Here is a 25927-nt window from a genome sequence, read left to right on the forward strand (position 1 = left end):
CAGTAAAGATACTCTCCATGGGCCTCACCTTACTTTGTCTAATCCCATTGGCACACCCTTCTGTTCTTTTTGCCCTTGCATGCTTCTCCTTGGCTAAATTCTCCTTAAATATCATCTGTGGTATTCAGCTCAAGTACTCCGCTGTGGCGATTCATGTGGTGACTGTCCCTTTAAGGGCAGCACAGCAGAGTAAGGGTCACCTGGCTTGGGAGGCCAATCAGGAGTCAGAGTGGGTAATCACGTTAGAGGTAGGAAGTTCGGCAGGAGACATGTAGGGGACGAGGTGGAGTTGTGCTGGCCGCTTGTTATGTTTTTGGGGAGTTTTTACTTTTACTCACATACAAACAAAAGATAACAAGGTCAACCCCACCGCAGGTCACTGAACCAGTTGTCAAGAGTTTATTGCTGAGGTGTTGCCTGCTCACAGCCTAAGATCGAAGTGGAGGGAAATCTCTTAAGTACCTCTAGTGAAATCGCCACGTAACCATGTGACACACTACACAGAGGTCATTGGTTATAATAGACATGCCTTGCTTACTATAAGTATAGTTTTTCTTATTACTAAATACCTGTTGTGTTTCTAATGAAATCTGTGAAAGTGCAACATTACATCCATGTGGTAGCGAATTCTACATTCTGGATGAAAAGGTTTCTCCTGAATTCTTCAACTGACTAGCTCCCAAACTGGAAATGTTCATTTTACATGAACACAATTCTTCCATTCGGTGAAAGCACATTTCAGTCTGAGACTCATCACATTGGAAAGATATTAAAATACAAGGGGCGAAATTCTCCCAAAACGGGAGAAATCGTCAAACTGCCGTAAAACCCAGGCGGGTTTTACGGCATCGCGCCCCTTCCCGACGGGGGACCGATTCTGGTCCCCCGTCGGGGCTAGCAGCCCGACGTCGGAGGCTCCGACAAGTCGGGCTTAACGAAAATCGTTAAGCCCGCTTGTCGGACTTAGCGCCGGCTGACGCGTCATATGACGTCAGCCGCGCATGCGCAGATGGGAAGACTCCACCCGCGCATGCGCGGGTGACGTCATCGCGTTTTTGCGCGAAACCCGCGCATGCGCGGTCCGGGTTGCCCCTCAGCCGCCCTGCGTATTGATACTGCGGGGCGGCGGAAGGACAAATAGTGCGCGGGCATCGGGCCCGCTGCCCGCGATCGGTGGGCACCGATCGCGGGCCCATGGCACCCTTGGCACGGCCGTGGTACTGCCGTGCCAATCGGTGCCATGGTTATTTTTTTCCAGGTGGTCACGACGTTTTTATGAACGGCAGGACCAGGTGTGTTTGCCGTTCGTAAAAAGGTCGTAAAGGGCTGGGACTTCGGCCCTTCTAACAGCTGTGAATCGCTGCCGGCCGTAAAAAAACGGCGGCAGCGATTCGTGTCGGGATTTCGGCGGGGGGGCGGGAGAATAGCGGGAGGGCGTCAAAAAAGTCGGGAAGGCCCTCCCGCTATTCTCCCACCCGTCGTGGGGGGGGGAGAATTTCGCCCAAGGTTTCTAATGAAAGATTCTTGGATCTCTGGGCTAGAATAGCCTGAAGGGCTGAATGGCAGCATCTGTAATTCAGGAACAATCGGATATCTTATCATCAATCATCAGGGTGCATTTGTTAAAACAAAAACAGTACAGGGGTAAAGGAATCACTTTTCACGACATTATTACAAAGCTTCATCATAATTTACAGTTGCCTGGGGTAGTAACGGAAACCAGGGGAGCCATTACTCACTGGGTTGTGAGGGACGGTACGACAGAAGAATTCACAAATACATCGGTCATCTTCTGCGTCCTCATCCCACATTCCTCCGTACTTCCGGCACCGTTCTTGCTCGCATTCGTTGTCCTCCCCTGATCCGGACCCTCCAGAACCACATTCTGACAAGAACGAAAAGGACAAACAGACATGATTACTGGCTCAGCAAGCAACGGTAATGGGAAGGGGTGGGTGAGGTGGGCAGCGCACTGATTTACTTCACATCGAACAAAAGTCAACGATCAACGTAAAACCGAGGCTCGGGCTCCATACGTTGCCTTCCAGAATGAAATCGAGCTTATTCCTTTTCGGGATGAGAAAAACTTTTATTCATTTGTCCATAAATGAAAAAAGATACAGAGGGAGAAGACGAGGAAGTAACAGAACTAAAGGCCCCCCCCCCCCAAGGAGAAAGAAAATATGCCTGGCTTGGTGTCCGGGCGTGAGCTCAATGGAGAGATGACCATGATGGAAATCAAGATCAACATTAATGTGCCTTTGGCGAATGTGATCTGAATTATGGTCAAGTTTGAGCAATAGCTTTATGGTGGGGTCTGGAACTCACTGCTTGAAAGGATGCTCGAGGTGGGAACCCTCACAACATTTAAGAAGCATTTAGCTGAGCTTTTGAAACTTCAGAACATACAAGGCTATAGGCCAAGTGCTGCAAACCAGGAATAGACTAGAGAGGTACTCGATGGCCGACGCAGACACGATGGGCCGAAGGGTCTCTTACTGTGCTGTAGAACTCTGATGACTACAGAGCATTTAACAGTGCAGGATGATGAGTACAATGTGAGAATGACAACCATTTCCATTTATCTGTTTGCGAGCATCTAAAATAAACTGAACAGAAAATAAACAAATACCTGCCTTCCGCAGAACAGCTTTTAAATGTACCTTCTATTGTGACACTGAGTGATAAGAGGCCAGATTTGATTTTAAAAGTTCCTTTCAGTCCTCGATTTCAATTCCTCTGTCACCCATCCCTTCACTTTCCTGAAGAGCTCCGAACAAATCAAGCTAAAACAGGTGATCAATCGTTCGCAAGTCCTCACTCTCACCAAGGCTTTAGTTTCTCCCTCAGACATGGACCCACAGTTGGAATTAGAACATAGAACATAGAACAGTACAGCACAGAACAGGCCCTTCGGCCCTCAATATTGTGCTGAGCCATGATCACCCTACTCAAACCCACGTATCCACCCTATACCCCTAATTAGAGAAGTGTTTCCTAAAGCTACACTCGGATCTTTATTTAGAATGACTTTGTTAATTAAATATTAAAAACCTTGCGAGAAAGGGTCACACTTTGCATCCTGATTTTACATTAGTCATTGAAAGTCCTCCGCAAACAAAATGTTATTTAACATGTGCAGGGACTCTGTGGTGTAAACATTTGTACATCTTTCGACTCTGGAACAATCAATTGATTATTGACCTCGGGGTATCAAAAACTGACCATTTTCTCCACATGCCATTAGACACTTTTGAAGTGTTCCCACCTCCACCACCTTCGCTCTTCTCACACAATACTCAGGAATAGGCATCCAGCATTTACCATCAAACGCTCATCCCAAACCCCAGCACCCCACCCCCCTCTCGCACCTATTCGCCTCACGTGAACAAAGATCAATCGCTTACACTTCTGTTTGAATTTAACCTTTCTTGTTGTAAATGGCTATCTTCCCACCTCCTGCTGCAGTTTTTGTTTTTTGGTGTGGGGGGGGGGATTTAATGTTGAAGGGAGCTTGGGGATCCAGTGAGGCATTAGTCTATGGAGCATTTCTACTGTTCATTGGGCAACACAGTAGCACAGTGGTTAGCACAGTTGCCTCACAGCGGCAGGGTCCCAGGTTCGACTCCCGGCTTGGGTCACTGTCTGTGTGGAGTTTGCGCGTTTTCCCCGTGTGTGCGTGGGTTTCCTCCGGGTGCTCCGGTTTCCTCCCACAGTCCAAAGATGTGCGGGTTAGGTGGATTGGCCATGCTAAATTGCCTTAGTGTTCAAAAGGTCAGGTGGGTTTACGGGGATAAAGGGGATAGGATGTAGGCGTGGGGCTTAAGTCGGGTGCTCTTTCCAAGGGCCGGTGCAGACCCGATGGGCTGAATGGCACTGTAAATTCTATGATTCTATGATGATTTGGACAGGGGTTGACCAGGCTGTTTCGTTCGAGCCAAGTATAAGAATTTCACAACACTTAAGTAAATCACAGGCTTGCTTATTGTTTCCTGAACCTTTGACATCAAAGGAGATTAAACAACATGACAAGGGTTGTCAACGAGGAAATTTGAAATGAAGTACACCAGGTTATCTATCCAAGTGCAGCGCTGCACCAGGTGATCAGTGTTCGACATGCTTGACTTACTACACTCTGCCCATTAATGCCTGGGCAGAAACTCACTGTGAACAAGTTTCCACTTGAGCTGCAATAAATCTCTTTAAATATCTCCAAACGGTTGCTGTTGTCCACACTGACAGTCCCAATCTTCGTAAGCACAGAACTGAATATTGAGTTGATTGGGAAAAGGAATAGCAAACCTTCTTGCCAAAGAGTTGGGCGGGGCCTCCCGGCTGAGAACACCGCGCGGGAATGATTGAAAAAATATCACTGAGGGGGCAGCGGTGGGTAGGGTGGGGAGTGGGGGCAGAGATTCACTCACGTCTCACAGGGGACATTGGAGTTTGTCTTCGATGGTGATGTAATCGCAATGTCACTGGTCTAGCAATCCAGGGTCCAAGGCTAATGTTTGGGGGGCATTCCATAATGGCAGCTGGTGGAATTTAAATCCAATTTAATAAAATCTGCAATTGTAAAACTAGTCTCAGTAATGGTGCCCCCCCCCCCCCCCCCTCAGGGCAGTACGGTGGCCTAGTGGTTAGCACAACTGCCTCACGGCGCTGAGGTCCCAGGTCGATCCTGGCTCTGGGTCACTGTCCGTGTGGAGTTTGCACATTCTCCCCGTGTCTGCGTGGGTTTCGCCCCCACAATCCAAAAATGTGCCGATTAGGTGGATTGGCCACACTAAAAAATTGGCCCTTAATTGGAAAAAATAAATGGGTAATCTAAATTTATAAATAAAAAATAAAAAATAAAAAAAAAGTAATGGTGGCCCTGAAACTATCAGCGATTGTTGTAAAAACCCATCTGGTTCACAGAGTAATGCTCTTTAGAGCAGGAAATCTGCCGCCCTGACTCGATTCGGCCTACATGTGACTCCAGACCCACAGCAAAATGGCCGACCCTTAACTGCTCCCTGATAACGGCCTAGCAAGGCTGTCAGTTCAGCGACGCCAGTGATGCCCACATCCCATCAAAGAACGGAAAGCAAGTGCATCTTTTCACCTGCTGGTCATTCGAACAATCATTTCAGAGCCTTGCCACTCACTTCCATACCGCTGGTGGACTGGGCTCGATGGGAAAGAATAATTTTGTACACGGATAGGTTCAGTCAACCGCATCATCCAAACTCCTCATGCAACGGGTTGCCTGCCCCTCCGATTTAATAAGGGCTTTTGGCAGAGGGTGGGAGGCCAATAAATCTGTGTTAATAACTCCAGCAATGATTCCCCACTGACTGGAGCCGAGCCTCTGTGCGGACTGATGAGACCATCACACAGTCAAGGACTCTGCACCTGGCCATCGCTTTATGAAATAACTTTCAAATGTATTCGAGGGGCCTGCTTAGAGGCAGTCAGTGTAAAAACCATACCAGTAAATTTAATAATAGCTCATTGCAGCTGCACGGAATATTGGATAGCAATGGACGGATTATATTTCATGGGGCATTAACCTGTGCTTGTTTCAAGTATTTTATTTTCTTGGTAAACAGAGTGGAGGGGGGGGGGGGGGGGGGGGGAGGAGGAATGGAGTGTCAAGCTTCCATTTATGGGGTGACGTCAATAACCTGTTCAGGTCTCCATTCTGCAGTTGCACACGCAGCACCCGTTGACATGGGGTACATACCATCATCACAAGGACTCTCTTCCGCGACCTCAATTTTCTTCTTCTGCTGGCAGGAGGCAGACTGCAGGTCACACAGGTGGGTGTACGTGATCCCGTCGCTCCCACAGACTGGCGAGCTGGGCTGGCTCTCACACCTGGGGCAGACACATTGGCCGTCAAGGCACTCCGCCCCAAACAGGCAGATGCTGGCGCCACATTTCCCTAAGAAATGGAACAGACAGGAATGTGAGCAAGCAGGAATATGAAGGAGCTTCTTTATTCTTTTTGGCATCACGCCAAGAGGCATCCCTCCAACGGTAATTGAATCGTTTTGACTTTGAGAAGGTAGCCGGTCACACCAGATCCATTCTCAAAGAAATCACGGCATCCTAAAGAGCGATGCTGTATAAACTACCAAATGATCTCTCCACTTCTGAGAGGTTCTCTTACCTCTTCCAGGGCATTACGTTGCATTGTATTTACAGCACAGCAACATGTCACTTCATCTCAAAGTTTTATGTTGAACATGAGTCTCTTACCTCCCTATTATATCTGACCCTATCTACATACCCTATTCCATTTAACCTCACGTACTTATCTTTTAAAGGCACCTTTGCTACTTACTTCAACCATGTGGTCAGGACAAAGTTGGAGAAATAATCAAGGGGTTAAATCAACCGGATGGTCATGTACAAACCAAGGCAAACAACAGACAGCAGATTACCTCCCAATCTTCTCAGCTTCAACATGGTGTTAGAACAGGGGTGGGCAAACTTTTCCGTGCAAGGGCCACATTCAGAAATTCACAATTTTAAAGGGCCGCATAGTATATTAAGTAAAATAATTACTTCACCCGGTTATGATTCTGGGCGCCTCATATAGAACATAGAACAGTACAGCACAGAACAGGCCCTTCGGCCCTCGACGTTGTACCGAGCAATGATCACCCTACTCAAGTCAACGAATCCACCCTATACCAGTAAGTAACCCAACAGCCCCCCCATTAACCTTAAAAAAAAATTTTTTTAAAAAAAATTTTTTTTTTTTTTTTAATGACTTGGTGGGCCGCATAAAGACCTGCGGCCCGCGGGCCGTAGTTTGCCCACCCCTGTGTTAGAATGAGCAACATCGCCACCCAATGCTCAGAGACAAAGGCCGGGATTTCCTGGCACCAGAGGCAACTCCCCATTGGCCACTGGTGGGATCACCTGGTCCTGCTGGGGAACCCGCCGCGGGGGTCTCCTTTGGCAGGACCGGAAAATCCCGTCTTCGGAAAGGTCTGGAAAATCCTACCCAAACTATTAAAGTTACAGGATGGAGTGGGGGAGGGGGGGGGGGGGATATTGAAAACATAACATCTGTGCACGTCAGTGATACGTTTATTTGTTTTTTTCGTCACATTCTGTCACTTTTGATTTGCCCTTTTTTTTAAGGTGTCTCTCGCCTCACCCCCATCTGACCACCCTCAGCTGAGAGGGTCAACAAGCAGTGACGTGGTCACGGAACTCTTCAAGGTTACCAGTGGCGCTGCTTTCGGACAAGCTGATAGGTGTCACCCAGGTCACAGACAGCACAAGATGGCAGCCTTTCTCCGCCAAACCTAAAGTGAATCCTCCGTCAGCAAGGAACCGAGTCAACAACAGGTCTCAACTGAGACAGGCAACACAGGGCTCCAACCCACGAGCAGTCAGAGGGAAAGGAGCCTGGTTGCTGGTTGATGCTGAACCTCCTCCTTTTTATTGGATAAGTGTTATGCTCCCTCCTCCCCATTCTTCAAGGAAGTCGGACTGAAGCTTGATCACATTTAAAAGGTACTTTCCGTACCATTTGCAACAAACTCCAGTGTCTGCAATGATCGGGGTAACTTGCTGCAATGGTTGATGTTCCCAATCCTCGAGGAGGTTACATGGCATAGTACAGGGTACGTTTATTAAACTCAGCTGAGGAGGAATGTGATCAAAAACACATACGTTAAAATTTACATTTAAATAGATGGCCTCTAGGTTGATAATGAATAGGAGGAGACACTGCAGCCAGCTCAGTTCTCAGGTGGGCCTCATTTAAAAGGGAATCGTCTTCACCAAAATGCATTCTTTCATTCATTTAGGAAACCAAAATCTAAATATTACAATTATACATTGTTGCATACTTAAGTGTCTATTATTGACGTGTTGAACTGAACATTAAAACGAGGACACAACTTCCTGCTCAGGTGGAGGTAAAAGCTCCCCTGACACTGTTTCGAAGAAGTGCAGAGCCGCTATCCTCCAATATTTACTCTGCGTCGCCTATCCCTCGATTTGAGGGTGACGTCCACTCAGGGTCATGGGTTTCTGCCACGTGTCCTCAAGTAACTGAGCAGGCAGATGTCCGACACGCAGATCTTTGGGCAGATAGGGCAGCACGGTGGGGCAATGGTTAGCACTGCTGCCTCATGGCGACGAGGACCCGGGTTCGATCCCGGGTCGCTGTCCGTGTGGAGTTTGCACATTCGCCCCGTGTTTGCGTGGGCCTCACCCCCACCACACAAAGATGTGCAGGGTAGGTGGATTGGCTGCGCTAAATTGCCCCTTAGTTGGGGAAAAAAAAAGAATTGGGTGCTCTAAATTTATTTTTTAAAAAGATCTTTGGGAAGCTGGGGTAGGAATTCCCACCAGGGAGTTGGGAAGCGGAGAGAAGGAGATTCTTCCTTTTCTTTCCTTCTCTGCCGCCGCTCTGCGTCACCATGAAGGAGCCGGGACTCAGGGTGATGCAGCTTGTCGGACACGATTTTGCCGTTTTGAACGATAGGTGACAAGCTCCTTCCAGCCATTAACATCAATGTTTGCCGACTCTGAAGGAGAGCTTCAGAGTGTCTTTGTAGTGTTGCCTTTGTCCACCCTTGGAACGTTGGCTATTTGAGAGTTGAGGAAAAGGAACCGTACCAATATTTACCCCTCAATCAGCATCACATAAAAGATGATCAGGTTGCTATCACATTCCTGTGTTGAGGGCTTGCTGTGTGCAAATTCAATGCCGCGTTTCCTTGACTACGACAGTGAGCACATTGCAAAGTGTACTTTATTACTGTGAAAGTGCATTAAAACATCCTGAGATGGCTAAAGGCTCTTAGATAAATGCAAGTCTTCATTTTGTATGCAGCTGTCAGGAGTTAATACAGGACCAGATCCCTGCTATCCCCCCAGCCAGCTGAGAGTGTGAAACACGTCCGAGGAAATAAGCTACAGCACGCACTCTGAAAGTGCATTTCTGTTTGGCTACTGGGCTATCCAGCAAACTAGATGCTTTTAAAGAATTAACGACACATTCATCGCATTTCAGTAAACCTTTCACGAGAACTCGCACAAACATGGACTTCAATGATAACCAAATAACATTCATCTCCCTAAACCATTCGGCCACTCTGCCGATGCATCAAGGACCGAATGTGTTTTTTCAGCCATCAGAGGAAGACGTTGCTCAAAACAGAAGACCGAAAAAGTGAGAACGTTATGAACATAAAACAACCAAAATCAGAACGAGCTCAAGACACTGTATTTAGAACACCACTCAATCCCTGCAGTCATCGTTAATAATAAAATCCTTCAAAAATATTTGGTGCCTTATCACTTTGAATTGACTCAAAGCGCTTCATGTGATGGATTATTTTTGGATTATAGTGACAATTATTGTTTAGTAAACTGCAGCAAGAATTCTGAATTAACAACAGCAAGCAGTAATGAGATAAACAACCATTGAAATGTGCTTTATGATAATTGACGATTGGGCAGGTCGGGTGGGGAATGTTGTCCGAGATGCTCGAAAAGGTCACCTTCAAATAGTGCCACGGGATGGTTGGCGCCCATGTGAACTACTCAAGGCTGAACCTCAAGTTAGGATTATGGCCTTGCAACTCGCTCCCGGGATACTCTCCATAAAAGGCAACACAAGAGGACTTACTGCACTCTCCCTGGGCTGCTACTTGGATGTCTGTTTGCCTGGTGCAGGACTGAACATGCAGCTCGCATTCGTTCATGTACGTCCTGCCGTCTGTGCCACACACCAGCTGCTCAGAGCTGACACATTCTGTAGGGCAAAGACATTTTCCTGTCTCTGCCTCGCAAATGGCTCCAAATTGGCAGTTTCCGCAGTGATCTGGAAGCAAACAAAAAACATGATGGCATCACTCAAAAGCCAAAGTTATCCTTTTCTTGTGTGTAGATCAGCGACAGAAAATAATGAAACAACACAAACGCACAAATTAGCAGTAGGCAAGTACATACAGAAACTGTGGTAAGATATATTGGGAATGTGCAGATCTATTATTCTCTTGCATCCCTGTTTTCAACCCTTTAGGATAATTTCAGTGCTGCTGCAGGAAGCAAAATGCCTGTTCAACAACAATAATAAGTTCACAGAGAGAGCTGGTATTATTAACAAGGCGATGACGCAGTACAGAAACAGCCATTCAGCCCAACAGTTCCTTGCCAGTGCTTATGCACCACTCAATTCCCCTCCCACCCAAATTCATCTAATCCTTACAGCCTGCCTCTTCCTTTCTCCTGCATTTTTAAAAATGCGTTTGATGTGGATGTCGCTGGTAGAGCCATCATGTATTGCCCATCCCTAAATGCCCCCGAACTGAGTGGAGTCAACCACAGTGGTGTGGACCTGGAGTCACGTGTAGGATGGCAGATTTCCTTCCCTAAAAGGGTATTCGTGAACCAGATGGGTTTTTAGGCCTATCGACAATGGACTTTTAATTCCAGATTTTTACTTAATTCAAATTTCAGCATCTATCCTGGTGGGATTCGAATCTGGGTCCTTTGAGTATTATCCTGAGTCTCTGGATTACTAATCCAGTGGCAGTACCATGAATGCCACTGCCTCCCCTGTATGTATCTGGTTTCATCCGTCTCATCCACTGCAGGTGATCATGATACATACCAACTAATTGGAGCACCCGTTCCAAATGCAGGTTCTACTATGAATGATTTATGCGATGACTGTCAGCTATGCCTTGATATGCTTAAGAACAAGTATAATGACAGGAAAGATATGGATGAAGTAGGCCATTTGATCAATCTAATCAGCAGAAAGTCCTATGGTTCTTCTCTCAAGACACACAGCTGCCGTTTAAATAATTTAATGGCTTTCACCATCTTCACAGCACCAAAGAAGATCACTGCGCAGCCCTCTGAATGGGGAAAGTATGGGCCAGCCTGAAAACTAGATAGAAATTTATTGTGTGCATACAGTCAGAGAGGGAAATCACACCTTTAACTAACCGCAGCACGCCACCACAGTGGTTAACACTGTGGCTTCACAGCACCAGGGTCCCAGGTTCGATTCCTGGGTTGGGTCACTGTCTGTGCAGAGTCTGCACGTTCTCCCCGTGTCTGCGTGGGTTTCCTCCGGATGCTCCGGTTTCCTCCCACAGTCCAAAGATGTGCAGGTTAGGTGGATTGGCCGTGCTAAATTGCCCTTAGTGTCCAAAAAGGTTAGGAAGGGTTTTGGGTTACGGGGATAGGGTGGAATTGAGGGCTTAAGTGGGTCGGTGCAGACTCAATGGGCCGAATGGCCTCCTTCTGCACTTTACGTTCTATGAAACCGCGTGAGGACCCTTGGCTTTATAGAAATTAAGCTGCAAGCTGAAAAAGTGAAATTCATTTACATCACTGACTCCTGTGCCAAGCAGAAACCGATAGAAAAGGTACATTTTTATAGGGCTTTCCACAACCACCAGACACCCCCAAGCACTTTTGTAACTAATGAAGTACATATCAAAATAAAATGGAAAAGGCTGAATAAACCTAGCCGATTTGGCATCTGTGGAGAGAGAAACAGAGCTAACGTGTTGGGTCCAGGGGCAGCAGGAAGCGCACTGGTTAGCACTGCTGCCTCACGGCGCCGAGGATCCGGGTTCGATCCTGGCCCCGGGTCACTGTCTGTGTGGAGTTTGCACATTCTCCCCGTGTCTGCGTGGGTCTCACCCCCACAGCCCAAAGATGTGCAGGCTATGTGGATTGGCCATGCTAAATTGCCCCTTAATTGGAAAAAATGAATTGGGTACTCTAAATTTATTTTTTAAAAGTTGTTCTTCCAGTTTGCGTTTGGCATCATTGGAGCTTTGTAGCAGGTCGAGGATGGACATGTGGGTATGAGAGCAAGATGCTGAGTGGAAACAGCAAGTGACCAGAAGGTTGTGGTCATGCTTGCAGACGGAGTCATAGAGCTTTATAGCACAGCAAGGGGTACTTCGGCCCATCGGATCTGTGCTGGCCATCCAGCGAGGGCGTCCGCCAAGCGGTCACCCGGCCTGCGTTTAGTCTCCCCAGTGTAGAGGGGACCTTTTTGAAGTCTAGTCACTGATGCAATGGCGCGTACTGTAGATGTTTGGAGTTCCAGGTACAGATGTTGCTTCACCAAAAAGCACAAAGAATTGACTTTAACCTCAGCCACCGCTATCACGAAGGAACCCGCTGTATTGAAGGACTGGCAGCCATTCACATGCACCTATTTTAACCAAGGTTTATTTTTTTCCCATTCCAGAGTATCTCTCACCACAATGCAACAACCCTGCTGGAAGAAACAGCTCCGGAAATAGGTCACTGACTCTCCCCCCCCCCCCCTCCCCCCCCCCGGCACGTTATTCATTAACAAATTAATTCAGTCGTATTCATAACTAGCTGGAGATATTAATTGATAGCGGCAAGTCCTATTATTTCAAACCCTTCTCAAGCTTACGCGTCCATGAATTCAAGCATAAAAATGGATTCAAATTTGCAATAATGTAGTTTGTGAATCCATTAATATGTTTGATTCAATCTTGAATCCGCATCACTCACCATAATGCAAACAAATTGCATTAAATTTATGGAGACTTGAGAGCTGATAAGAGAGGACTGGTACTGCTGTCTCTTGTAAGCATGGCAGCGAGGTTTTAGAGAGGGATTTAAAGTGGTATCGAAAAAGTGAAATCTATCAGGCCCTGGACATGCCCAATAGTAAAGTGTAGGCGTGCTGCCCATGATTACTGTGACAACATGAAAATATGAGAACATGCCAGTGTAATATTGTTTTTGCTTCCCACATCAGCTGCTCCACGATTGAGGCTGCCAATTGAATGCCGAATCTTGGGGGCAGTTTTACATGCTTAAGCAGATGCCTGCAGATGCACTAACTTGTGTCACGGTGCTCTTTCCAAGGGCCGGTGCAGACTCGATGGGCCGAATGGCCTCCTTCTGCACTGTAATTCTATGTCATAATTTACATAGACATAGAACATACAGTGCAGAAAGCCATTCGGCCCATCGAGTCTGCACCGACCCACTTAAGCTCTCACTTCCCCCCTATCCCCGTAACCCAGTAACCCCTCCTGACCTTTTTCGGTCACTAAGGGCAATTTATCATTGCCAATCCACCGAACCGCACGTCTTTGGACTGTGGGAGGAAACCGGAACACCCGGAGGAAATCAACACAGACACGGGGAGAACGCGCAGACTCCGCACAGACAGTGACCCAGCAGGGAATCGAACCTGGGACCCTGGTGCTGTGAAGCCACAGTGCTAATCATCTGTGCTACCGTGCTGCCCAACAGCCAGCTGACAGTCCATCCGTCTGAGTTTTAATGGGACCTGGGTCTCAGGAGGTGAAAGGACAGTTCAGAGACCACTTTGCTACCTGGTTTTTCCCCCTCTCTGGAGAGATAGAATTTAATAAAACGATTCCCTCCAGATCAGCTGATACCCTATACAGGCGTGATCCAGTTCAAGGTTATGCTTGCTCAATTGCAATATCCATTTGTACATTTAAATTAAGGTCATCCCATGTTCAAATATAATGGTTCTATATCAGCATCACCTGTCTCCTGAATTATAGAGATAGCTGTTTCAATAGCATCGCAGACTCTTTATTAAGGAGTGTTATTGATAACACACTCAGCTCTGCACTAAAATTGCAGAGAGATTAATAATGGTACGTGACAATGGGTAGAAATTGGATTCAACATAAAACCTTAATGGAATGTCATTCTGCTTGCTACACACAATAAGCTATAGAAGCCAGCTTGGCACAGGATCGACAAGTCGGCCATAATTCACATTAACAGAATATTATACATCAAATGGAAAGATTAAACAGTTTCACGGCGAAAATGGGAAAGCAGCAAATTGAAAAAAAAAGACACATTTTAGTGGAAATAACTCAGCTCATAAAATGAGCAACGGCCACAGCACATTCCCACCCTCCTCGCAGAGAAATAGTTGCTGATGGCGAAACTTCGCGAAATCATTCAAAATCAATTGAACTATGAAGAGAAACAAAAGGTACACTCAATCGTTCAAAGGAAAATATCGCAAATGAAAATGGTTTCCCGGGCGTCACGGTGGCGCAGTGGTTAGCACTGCTGCCTACAGCGCTGAGGACCTGGGTTCGATCCCGGCTTTGGGTCACTGTCTTTGTGCAGTTTGCACATTCTCCCCATGTTTGCGTGGGTTTCGCCCCCCACAGTCCAAAGATGTGCAGGGTAGGTGGATTGGCCATGCTAAATTGCCCCTTAATTGGGAAAAAAAGAGTTGGGTACTCTAAATTTATATTTAAAAAAAGAAAATGGTTTCCCATAAGTTTACCGGCTGTGCAAACGACTGATCAAACAAAATATGTGAACGTATATCAATCACTGTGGCATTAAGCAGCAGCCAATACTTGATAGGTAAGTAAGTCAACTATGACGTTTGAAAGAAACCTTGCTCGATCCTTGAATCGATTCTCTTGTTCGTAGTGATCTAGTTAATCTCAGCCAGGGCAGCATTTGGGATCGAGGAGTTATCTTTGTGATCCACCCATGGTTCCAGGCGTAACAAATTGGAGCAAAAAGAAATTGGGACAATCTATTGTTACAATGGGGCAATTTAAAAAAAAAAAGTTTAGAGTACCCAATTATTTTCTCCAATTAAGGGGCAATTTAGCGTGGCCAATCCACCTATCCTGCACATCTTTGGGTTGTGGGGGTGAAACCCACACAGACACGGGGAGAATGTGCAAACTCCACACGGACAGAGACCTGGAGCCTGGATTCGAACCCAGGTCCTCAGCGCCGTAGGCAGCAATGCTAACCACTGTGCCACCGTGCTGCCCTACAATGGGGCAATTTTAACCTATTCCGTCCATGAGACCACTGCCAGTGGGATCAAATGTAACCGCCAGGTGGGAACTTGACAGGACTGGGTACAAAGTGGGTTTGACACAAAGCCCAATTTTGATCTCCACTGACGGGGTTTAAAAATCAGTATGTTCCATAATCTCACTGGTTTCCCACCCAATGAGTTAGGTTCAAATTGCCCACCATGTCTCAGGCCCAATTCTCCTCCTCCCTGTCCAGCCCTGGGGGTTGCAGTTGCAAAGTGAAGGATGGGTGGGGAAAACAGTTCAGGAAGGTGAGAGAATCCCTTCTGTTTAAAGGGCGGTGGTGCTTTCTCAAGAGAAGGAAAGATCTCCTGCATGGCAGAGGGAACAAAACCAGAACCAGGGGCGAAATGCTCCCCTAGCCGGCGGGGCGGGGGGTCCCGGCGTAGCGGAGTGGCGCCAACCACTCCGGCGTCAGGCCTCCCCAAAGGTGCGGAGAATTTTGCACCTTTAGGGGCTAGGCCCGCGGCGGAGTGGCTCCCGCTCCACCGACTGGCGGCAAAACTGGCGCCAATGGCCTTTAGCGCTACGCCGGCCAGCGTCGGGGCTGGCCGAAAGGCCTTTGCCGGTCGGCGTGTGTCCGCGCATGCGCCGGAGCGTCAGCGGCCACTGACGTCACCACCGGTGCATGCGTGGTGGAGGGGGTCTCTTCCGCCAACGCCATGGTGAAGGCCATGGAGGGGGCTGAAGAAAAAGAGTGCCCCCAAGGCGCAGGCCCGCCTGCCGATCGGTGGGCCACGATTGCGGGCCAGGCCACCGTGGGGGCACCCCCCCGGGGTCAGATCCCCCCCCCCCCCCCCAATGGACCTCGGAGCCCGCCCACGCCACCAATCCCGCCGGTACCAGAGGTGATTTAAACCACGCTGGCGGGAAAGGCCTGTCAGTGGTGGGACTTTGGCCCATCGCGGGCCGGAGAATCGCTTCGGGGAGGTGGGGGGGGGGGGGGGGGCTCGCCGACCGGCGAGGCGCGATTCCCACCCCCGCCGAATCACAGGGGGGTGGAGAATTCGGGACACGGCGGGGGTGGGATTGACGCCGGCCCCGGGCGATTCTCCCAGATTCCGTCCCAGGTTCTTCATTTGTGATTTTATTACGTCTGTTCTGAAAATGCATTTTCACCTCAGTGCTGGGACACAGTTAAAGGCCTTTTACTCAGAACCAGACGATGCTTCCTGTAATTTGAAATTGCTTGTGGCCTTTACTGGTTCCATTCTCACATCTATTACAATGATGATCACAAAAGTTCACCAGAAAACTGAAAAAATGAAGGGAATAATCGCCCCTGCATTTACCTTCACTACTTCTCGCACTGTTTCTCAAATTTAGCAACTACATTTGGGGGTACAGGCCCAATTTGATTTTTTTTAAATATAAATTTGGAGTCCCCAATTCATTTTTTCCAATTAAGGGGCAATTTATCATGGTCAACCACCTACCCTGCACATCTTTGGGGTGTGGGGGCGAAACCCACGGTCACACGTGGAGAATGTACAAACCCCACACGGACAGTGACCCAGAGCCGGGATCCAACCTGGGACCTCGGCGCCATGAGGCAGCAGTGCTAACCATTGCGCCACTGTGTTGCCCTTCTTTTACCAAAGCTAATACGGCCCAAACTATTCAATATGTTTAGTTACAATGGATCCCACAATTTATTTCCACATCACATTCTACCGTTGGTTTTAATTCTGAGCTCCTAATTTGTTCCAAGTTTAGTCTGACATGACATCTGCACTGTCAGTTCTGCCGGTTCATGGCCATTGTTACTCTAGATAATGAGTTTCTATTCCATTATTCCCCTCATTATCACTGTCGTTCTACATCAATCTAATGCAACACCTTCCAACAGAAAATACAGTAAAATCAAAGCTCAATTGCAGCGGGAGCTGCCAGAAATGACTTAATTTATCGGGATTGTACAGCGGAAATGTTTGTTCTTGAATGTTTTTTGCACTGTAGTGAAGTGATGGAAGGTCATTGCCACTTCTAACTTTACAGTAGAAGTGAAAGTGGAGCCCACTGGATGTCACAACCTGGAAAACATGGACCAGCTAAACCAATTCTAGTCCCATTTAGGGTCCGATTGCTGCTGTTGCTTCTTCTAAACTCATCCGTAAAGAACCTCACCGCTGATGTCTGTCAAGTTGAGGCCTCTGAAAAGAATGCACTGCATTTCTCTCTCAGTGTGGTGTCCTCCTTGCCCAAGGGTTGCTAGACATGGCTCAAGCCATGATATCATTGTGGGGGAAGGAAAGGAGATGGGACCCCACAACTGTGTCAGCTGGTATGAGGATTCAACCCACACTATTGGACTGATTCTGCGTCACACTCGAACCATCTAGCTGTTTGTCCGTAAGTCCATAAGACGCAGGAGCAGAGGTAGGTCATTTTGCCCAACGAGCCTGCTACTCCGTTCAATGAGGTCATGGCTGATCTGATGTGACAATCCTCAAGTCCATTTCCCCCGCCTTATCCCCATAACCTTCGATACCATTACCAATTAAAAATCTGTCCATCTCGTGCTTGAATTTACTTCATGACCCAACCTCTACAGCCCTCTACAGTAAAGAATTCCACAGATTCCCTATCCTCTGAGAGAAGAAATTCCTCCTCATCTGTCTTAAGTGGGTGACCCCCTATTCTGAGGTTATGCCCTCTGCTCCTTGACACTCCCACAACAGGAAACAACCTCTCAGCATCTACCCTGTCAAGCCCCCTGCGTATCCGACATGTCTCAATGAGGTCACCTCTCATTCGTCTAAACTCCAATGAGTACAGGCCCAACTTCTCCTCATAGGAAAATCCCTACATTACCTTTTATTAAATCAATTTAGAGTATCCAATTATTTTTTCTCCAATTAAGGGGCAATCTAGCGTGGCCAATCCACCTACCCTGCACATCATTGGGTTGTGGGGGTGAAACCCACACAGACAAGGGGAGAATGTGCAAACTCCACACGGACAGTGACCCGGAGCCAGGATTCGAACCTGGCTCCTCAGCGCCGTAGTTCCCAGTGCTAACCACTGCGCCACACGAAAATCCCTCCATGCCTGGGATCAATCTAGTGAACCTTCTCTGGATTGCCTCCAACACCAGTCTATCTTTCCTTAGGTAAGGGGACCAAAACTGTACACAGTATTCCAGGCTAATCAATCCTTTACTGTCCATTAGGTCAAGCATATAAAGTCAGAGGTTCAAAACAAAGGTTTCCAAACGATAATTTATCAGAATAGAATTAATATTGACACGATTGTGCCCATCAATGAATTGGAGAAAGGGTGTGACTTATGGTAGTGACTGAGAGGAGAAATTACCCATTTTTGCCAGCAGCTGTACTAAATTTACTGAAGTTAGATGAGTCTGGACAGGGTTTGGACTTTTTTGGGTTCGGGGTCCCAAAGCTGCACGACACCGCACTCTGTGGGAAATGGTCACCTGGCAGAGATTTCCCCCGAATTGTCCAATTTCTGAGTGGAGGGCGGCCTCACAGTCCAACTAAGAACGGTGGGCGGGCTCTCGAAGCTGGGAGCCAATAGGCAGCTGCCTGCAACCCAGGTAAGAGATTTTAAGGAAACAAACAGAAAGCAAAATTGGGGAAAAAGAAGAATATTTTGTGTGTGAAACAGTCACGTCATGTAATAATTCCAGGAGGCGCAGACTAAAAGGCAAAGCTTCCAAACAAAGATAATGCCTCAGTCATAGCGCACAAAACAAACGTCCCAGCCCGGGACTATCAGGAACTGCCTGTCCGGGTCTGGGGATCGTTATTTAAGGCCCTGCTGGTGAGACGGGCAGGAAAGTGGCACAGTGGTTAACACTGCTGCCTCACAGCGCCAGAGACTCTGGTTCAATTTCTATCTGTGCGGAGTTTGCCTTTCTCCCTGTGTCTGCGAGGGTTTCTTCCGGGTGCTCCAGTTTCTTCCCACTGTCCGAAGATGTAAAGGTGAGGCGGATTGGCCATGATCAATTGCCCTGTCCTAAGATGTGCAAGTTAGGTGAGGTTACGGGGATAGGGCGGGAGGGTAGGCCTAGATAGGGTGCTTTTTCGGAGGGTCGGTGCAGACTTGATGGGTCGAATGGTCTCCTTCTGCACTGCAGGGAGCCCATGGATTCTACATGGAGGGAGGGGGGTGGAGGGAGGGGGGTGGGGGGTTAACTCTGTTGGTGGGACCGCAAGATCCCGCCAGTGGTGACAGCCAGAAAATCCCACCCGATATATCTTTCTTAAAGGAACATCCACTACTTTGTAGTACTGGCAGTAAATGTCCATTAATCTGGTTAGTTAGAATGTAAAATATATCCCCACTGTGACTGGAAGTGAAAATGCCCAGGAAAGCGACCAGGAAGTCCAATTTGTGCATGTAAAGCTGTTGCCACAGCAACACTCATCAGACAACTTCTATTTTACTGACTAAAAATAAGAAGATGCAGACAGATAAACAAACAAATGAACAGGAGAGAAAAATACACCAAGAAACTAGGGGAAACCAGCGTTAGAATTAGAAAGTAAGAGCAGAGAGGGGCAGAGAGACATAAAATGGAACTTTTAGCGCTCCCGGAATGGGCAACAAATGTCTAAGGGAGGGGTTTAAAATTTTAAATGCAAACACAATTCCATCCCACTCACTTCCTGGATGGTAATGAATATCCATTTGCTGAGGTTTGAAGTCTTGGTCACACCCCTTTTGCATTTCTCTCCATTACTTGCTGGTTTCTCAAGTTTGTATTCTGAGAACGTTGAGTGTTAATTGAATAACTTGCAAAGTTAAGTGTATACAGATGGGGGGGGGGGGGTGGGGGCGCTCTTGGACAATTACTTGTGCACACATAAGGCTAGTCTCTCTACACAGGCCTCCTTCCCTTCACCATTAAGGATTCGGCATGCGGGATGTTGCAAACAGAAGGCATGATTGAATGGCGGAGGGCAGCACGGTGGCGCAGTGGTTAGCATTGCTGCCTCACGGCGCCGAGGTCCCAGGTTCGATCCCGGCTCTGGGTCACTGTCCGTGTGAAGTTTGCACATTCTCCCCGTGTCTGCATGGATTTCACCCCCACAACCCAAAGATGTGCAGGGTAGGTAGATTGGCCACGCTAAATTGCCTCTTAATTGGAGAAAAAATGAATTGGGTACTCAAAATGTTTTTTAAAAATGATTGAATGGCGGGGTAGACTTGATGGGCTGAGTGGCCTAATTCTGCTCCTATGTCTTATGGTCTAAGTCCAGTACCACAAGCAAGACTCCCAGGCTGCATGCCTTTCCCGTGACCTTGAGGATTCCGTATTCCACCTCTAGGCCCGAGGTTGAAGCCCCTTTTTGCTGATTTGAAGGGGCTGCTCCTCAGGTAATGGCTGCATTTCTTTCCCATGCTCCTGATCTTTGGCCGCCTGGTGCGGAGGGCGACAGGCAGAGTGGTGGGCCTCCTCGTAAGCCTGCTCCAGGTCCTGGACAAGGTGGCCACTAACAGGTCCAGGCAGCCGGGCAGTTGAGGGGGGGGGGGGGGGGGGGGGGGACATTCGGTCTGACTCCCAGTCCCTCTACTGCAGCCTCGTACTCGCCCGACTGCCACTGGAGAAGGACAACGTGCTTTTGAGGCCTTCCTTAACCGTTGGGCACGCTCAGGGCTGGACTGCATCGTCAATACCAGAAATTACATTTTAATGCAAGTATAAAAGTTTCTTTTACAGCTTTTGCTCTTTTTGTTGTTGAAAAGGGGCGGTAGAGCCCCTTTCAAATGGGATACTTCACCTGTTGAAGGTTCAACAAAAAGGCATAAAGGACGACACTGGTGGTTAGTTGTAGAGTTTGCAGTTTTAGTTTGTGAATAAAGATTGGCCTCCTCCTTCACCAACCGGCTGTCACAAGTTTGAGGTTTGCAAAGGGCTGTATTCCGCTCTAATGTGGCATTTGGGGGGGGGGGGTAAATCCTAAATCAGAACACCTTCATTTGTTAGCATCAGCACTTACAGGCGGTGACACAATAGACCAAATGGCTTCCTTCTGTGACTCAATGTAAATGAAGGAGAACATAAATTTAAATTTCATACATGCGCTGTACACAGCCAAAGGAGACAAAGGGTTTGGACCCCTGACCTCGAATATCTAACGCTCCAAAGACAATTCATAACTTTGTGCAGCTCAGGCGAACACACACAAACCCTGGGTTTTAACTCCGGGCTAAAAAATTGTTTTTTAACCCAATGCCCATTATTCAAGCCTTAAATGGAGTTAGTGAATTATTCATCACTGGCAGAGTCTGGAATAAATCTATTAATCAATCCATTGTTCTGTGGCCTCAGATTAATAACACCACCGTGGTTATTGGTCCTCTGCTGTGTAACAATACGAAGCATAAGCAATAGCCGCTGAATAACACCCACTCCCATCTCTTCTAATTTACTCTCTGACCTCGTGTCAGTCAGGCAGCCCCTGGAGATAAAACCCATCTGCACATCCAGTGGAGGGACGGTGACATATGTCGGCCTTAGTCAGTGAAGTGGCCAGAGAGCGGGGAAGGGAATAACCATGGCAACGGATCACATGAACTACCCAACACATTCTTTTCTCTCCCCGTCCGCCTCGTGGCATGCTAGGACCCAGTCCAGTGACAGACCTTTCCACCAGCGAAGCATGTCAGTTCATGCAGCTGATAGTGCAGCTTGCAGAGGGGCGTCAGGCAGCCATAACCTCATCCTTCAAGATATCCCGCCTAAAAAGCAGAGCCGCACGAGGCTCCAAACGCAGTACAGTCAATTTTTGGCAACCTCGGGAAGACAGGCAGCACTCTGGGCCTCGATTTGTGACCATCTGCGCGACGAAGGCCAGGTCATTAATCCTAATCATCCCTGAAAACCCTTCACGCATCAGTGGAGTCTATGGGAATATAGCGAAGGAGCGGGACACATATTTGACTGATGGATGCGTCTCTTACTGAAAATGGAACCAGGGCTGGGTTGTCAACCATCCAAGGTTATCCCGGAATCTCCAACAGTCACAACCTAAATTTATATAGCACCTTTCGCCCAATAAAATGTCCTAAAGGTGGCTTCTAAAGCAACATTTAACATTGAGCCAAACAATGCCCATCTCCTACAAGAGAGAATCAAACAATCTCCCCTCAACATTCAATGTCATTGCCATCACTGAATCCCCCACAATCAACACCCTGGATGACCATTGACCACAAACTGACCTGGACTAGTCATATAAATACTGTGGCTACCAGAACAGATCAGAGACTAGGAATCCTGCAACGAGCAACTCACCTCCTGACTCCCCAAAGGACTATCCACCTCCTACAAGGCTCAAGTCAGGAGTGTAATGGAATGCTCTCCACTTGCCTGGATGAGTGCAGCTCCAACAACACTCAAGAAGCTCGACACCATCCAGGACAAAGCAACCCCGCTTGATTGCGCCCCCTTCCACAAACATTCAAACCCTCCACCACCAACACATCGTGGCAGCCGTGTGTGCCATCTACAAGATGCTCTGCAGGAACTCACCAAGGCTCTTTAGGCAGCACCTTCCAAACCCCCAAGAACTACCATCTAGAAAGACAAGCGCAGCAGACCCATGGGAACCACACCACCTGCCAGTTCCCCTCCAAGTCACTCACCATTTGGAAATATTTCGGCCGTTCCTTCACTATCGCTGGGTCAACATCCTGGAACTCCCTCCCTAACAGCACTGTGGGTGTGCCTACACCACATGGACTGCAGCGGTTCAAGAAGGCAGCTCACCACTACCTTCACAAGGGCAATTAGGGACGGGCAACACATCCTGGCCTAGCGAAGCCCACATCCCATCAGAATGAATTGAAAAAAAAAATTAGAACAACAGGTAAAAAAGCTTGGTCAATGATGTTGGTTTTAAGATGTGTCTTAAAGGAAGTTAGGGAGCTCGGGACACAGAGAAGTTTAAGGAGGGAATTTCAAAGTTTAGTCCGTGATGATGAGCACAGACTCTAATGGTGGTGCAATTAAAATCGGGGGTGCTGAGGAGCCACGTATTAGATCAGTTAGATATTTCAGATGGTTGTTGGGCTGGAGGAGATAGGGAAAGAGAGAGATCATGGAGGGATTCAAAAGCAAATGGGGAGAAGTTTAAAATTAAGACTTTGCTTAACCGGGAGCAAGTTTAGGCCAATTTAGGCCGGCCAGCACAGAGGGTGACCTGCAGCGCATTGCAGCAAGCAACCCAGCAGGACGATCGAGAGGCAATAAAAATCCTCGGGTTTTGTTTTTCATATTCTTTCTCTGTTCCAAAGATATTGGGGATAGTTTGGCTGAGAGCTGGTTGAGCAGTCAGATGGGTACTCGACCTCATCCGACACACCATGCTGAGAACGAGAGGCATTATTATGTTGATGCACTAATAACTAACTTGACTTTATCCTTTGAAATAACCTTAGCCAGATAACTAGAGTAGGATGGAGAGGAGCGAGGAACAACCACTGACTCCAAGAGAGGTTTATATATCGGAGAATCAGACAGAACAAAGTGAAAACGATGTAAAACCCGCAAGATTACATTTACAATTCATACTTTTATTTCTTATCTGAAACAGAGAAGTAAATCATGGGAATAAAATTAACAGCTGTTAATGCTTTTATTTTAATAAGAACTTCCGGGATCGATTATTTTTTACTTACCACAAGGACCCTTGTGTTTGATGGTGATGTGTTTTTTCAGGATACAGGACATGGCCTCCAACTCGCAGTGGTTGCCATAGATGTGTTCATCACTGCCACACACAGGCTCGTACACGTTCTGGCATGTCTGCTGGCACTCACACACAGGTTTGTTATTCTTCACAATGCATTTGGCCCCAAAATCACATTCAACGTTCAGGCAGGGGCTCAGAGTGTTAAGGTCTGTTTGAAGAAATCAAGCAGGAGGTTATGTCAATCGCCTGACGTTACGTGTCGCCATTTGAAGTGGCTTCGCTTACAAGTGACCAGAAATCCAACCCCATCCAGCATTCCGTTCGCCCGTCCAGGCCTCCTACTCAGGAGTACGCTGGTAGCCCGTGTCTGTCGGACATCTGTTCACACACTTTGGGCCCCGAAGAGTCCATGTTACAGGCCCCAAGCCTTAGCAACCTGACCCAAGAAACCTGCTTCTTTTGCACTTCTATTCCTTACTGGTCCTGCATGGGTCTAGACTGATTGGAAAAGGCCCATTACCTCACGCTGGATAAATGTTAATACACAACACCTGGATTTCGCATCGACAGCCTGTGGCGTGCATAAATCAATGGGATCGCAGACTTGACCTAGAGTATGAACAGAAAATGCTGGAAATGCTCAGAGGATCTTTCTTCCTGGCCCGCTGAGCATTTCCAGCACCTTCTATTCATATTTCAGACTTCCAGAGTCTGCCCTTTGGTTTAAACTTCGCTTGGCCCCCCTCAATCCTCCATTTGGAAAATCAAGGCACTCCCGTTTTGAAATCTGTTTTTCCAAGTTCCCAGCAGAGAAGTGGTCCATAGATGGGCAGGGCGGCAGGATTGGCTGAGCTAAATTGCCCCCTCAATGCCCAAAGGTTGGCTGGGGTTGTGGCGATAGGGCAGGGGATTGGGCCTGGGCGGGGTGCTCTTTCGGAGGGCCGGTGCAGACCCGCTGGGCCGAATGGCCTCCTTCAGTGCTGTAGGGATTATATGCTTCCTAGAAAGTTAATTTATATCAAAGTTACTGTGTAAAAGCTCCATGCAGGAGCATGAACCAGATCTGTAAACTCGGCATATCTGACAATGTAATAGTGCCCACAAATATTCACAAACAGTGTTGTAAATTCAGCTGAATTAAAGAACTAGACAGAGCAGGTAACAGTCGCCTAAAAACAAACAGCTCCCCAGTCACAACAGGGGTGATTTCCTGAATGCTGATTAGAACACAACTGGCATTAATACCAGCAATAAATAGCTGATTAACTGGGCTGCTGACTGGGATAATATCTTGGGCGCAATTTAACAGAAACATTTCTAAGTGTCATTTTGGGCGAGTTTGGCAAGGTGCTTCTCGCTGGCGTTTTCGGTGAGACCCACACCAGTATTTATGGCCATTTAGGGCGGGATTTACCCAGCAACCCACTCTGTCTTTTTCAGCGGGGAGGTAGCACGCCAGTGGGATTTTCTGGTTCTGCCGTTGTCAAGGGGATTTCCCGTTGAAAGCACCCCTCGTCGCCGGGAAACCTGAGGCGGGGGTGCGCCATTGGCGTAACCGGAATATGCCCGGTGTGAACAGCCGGTAAATTCCGCCCTTGGCAATATTTTGGGCCTTGGGAGTTTCTCCATGGTCTAGACCACACTGAGAAAATTGTCAGCGGTGGGAGCGTTGGCCAGGGCAGCACGGTGGTTAGCACTGTGGCCTCACAGTGCGAGGGTCCCAGGTTTGATTCCCAGCCGTGGCACCTTCATTGCAGTGTTAATGTAGGCCTACTTGTGACACTAATGAAGATTATTATTAATTAGGGTTCCCCCACACCCCCAATCCACGGGCAATGTCAACATGCGCATTACCCAGCCCCCCCCAAGTGAGGACCCACCCTATGGGGTCAGTGAGGACCCCCCCCACCTTTCCAGGCCTCCCCTCCTTTCACCTCGCCCTCATTTCAGGACCCCCACCCTTCACCCTACCAACCTTTAGATGGCTTCTTCATACCCACCCCACCCAGCCTTCATACCCCTCCTTCATCACCCCTTTCACAGGTATGGCCCCCTCAGGCCCCAGCCCTTAACAACAGCACCTGGGCACCCTGCCACTACCACATGGGCACCCTGGCAATGTCAGCCCAGCAGTGCCGAGGTGCCCAGCTGCAAGAGGGAGTGGCAGGGTGCCCCCCTGCCCTGTCCTTGACCACCCATGGATCTCCGATGGTCTGTGAGTGCCCCCCCCCCCCCCCCCCGGGTACCCTTACACCTGGCCCACGTTTGTGTGGACTAGTGCTAAAGGGCGCCATGGCGAGGTCGCCCAGGCGTGGGCATTAGCTCCCGGGCATGGGATAATCGGTCGCAGACATATTAAAGCTAATTTAAACATGTTTATCTGGATCGCGC

At 48.0% G+C, this 25927-nt stretch overlaps 1 protein-coding gene across 11 annotated transcripts in view; it reads right to left on the reverse strand.

Moving 5' to 3' along the window:
* agrn (agrin) overlaps positions 1–25927 on the reverse strand; it is a 534448-nt gene that overhangs the window by 98510 nt on the left and 410011 nt on the right. For all 11 annotated transcript variants that reach the window (XM_038822298.1, XM_038822297.1, XM_038822305.1 and 8 more), the window contains 4 exons: positions 23523–23744; positions 9647–9841; positions 5729–5929; positions 1740–1885 (listed from right to left, as the gene is read on the reverse strand). In XM_038822298.1, coding sequence (XP_038678226.1) covers positions 1740–1885; positions 5729–5929; positions 9647–9841; positions 23523–23744 — 764 coding nt within the window. The remainder of the gene's footprint in view (positions 1–1739; positions 1886–5728; positions 5930–9646; positions 9842–23522; positions 23745–25927) is intronic.

This window comes from Scyliorhinus canicula, chromosome 16 (assembly GCF_902713615.1).
Source record: "Scyliorhinus canicula chromosome 16, sScyCan1.1, whole genome shotgun sequence".
In the NCBI taxonomy this organism is placed as follows: Eukaryota; Metazoa; Chordata; class Chondrichthyes; order Carcharhiniformes; family Scyliorhinidae; genus Scyliorhinus; species Scyliorhinus canicula.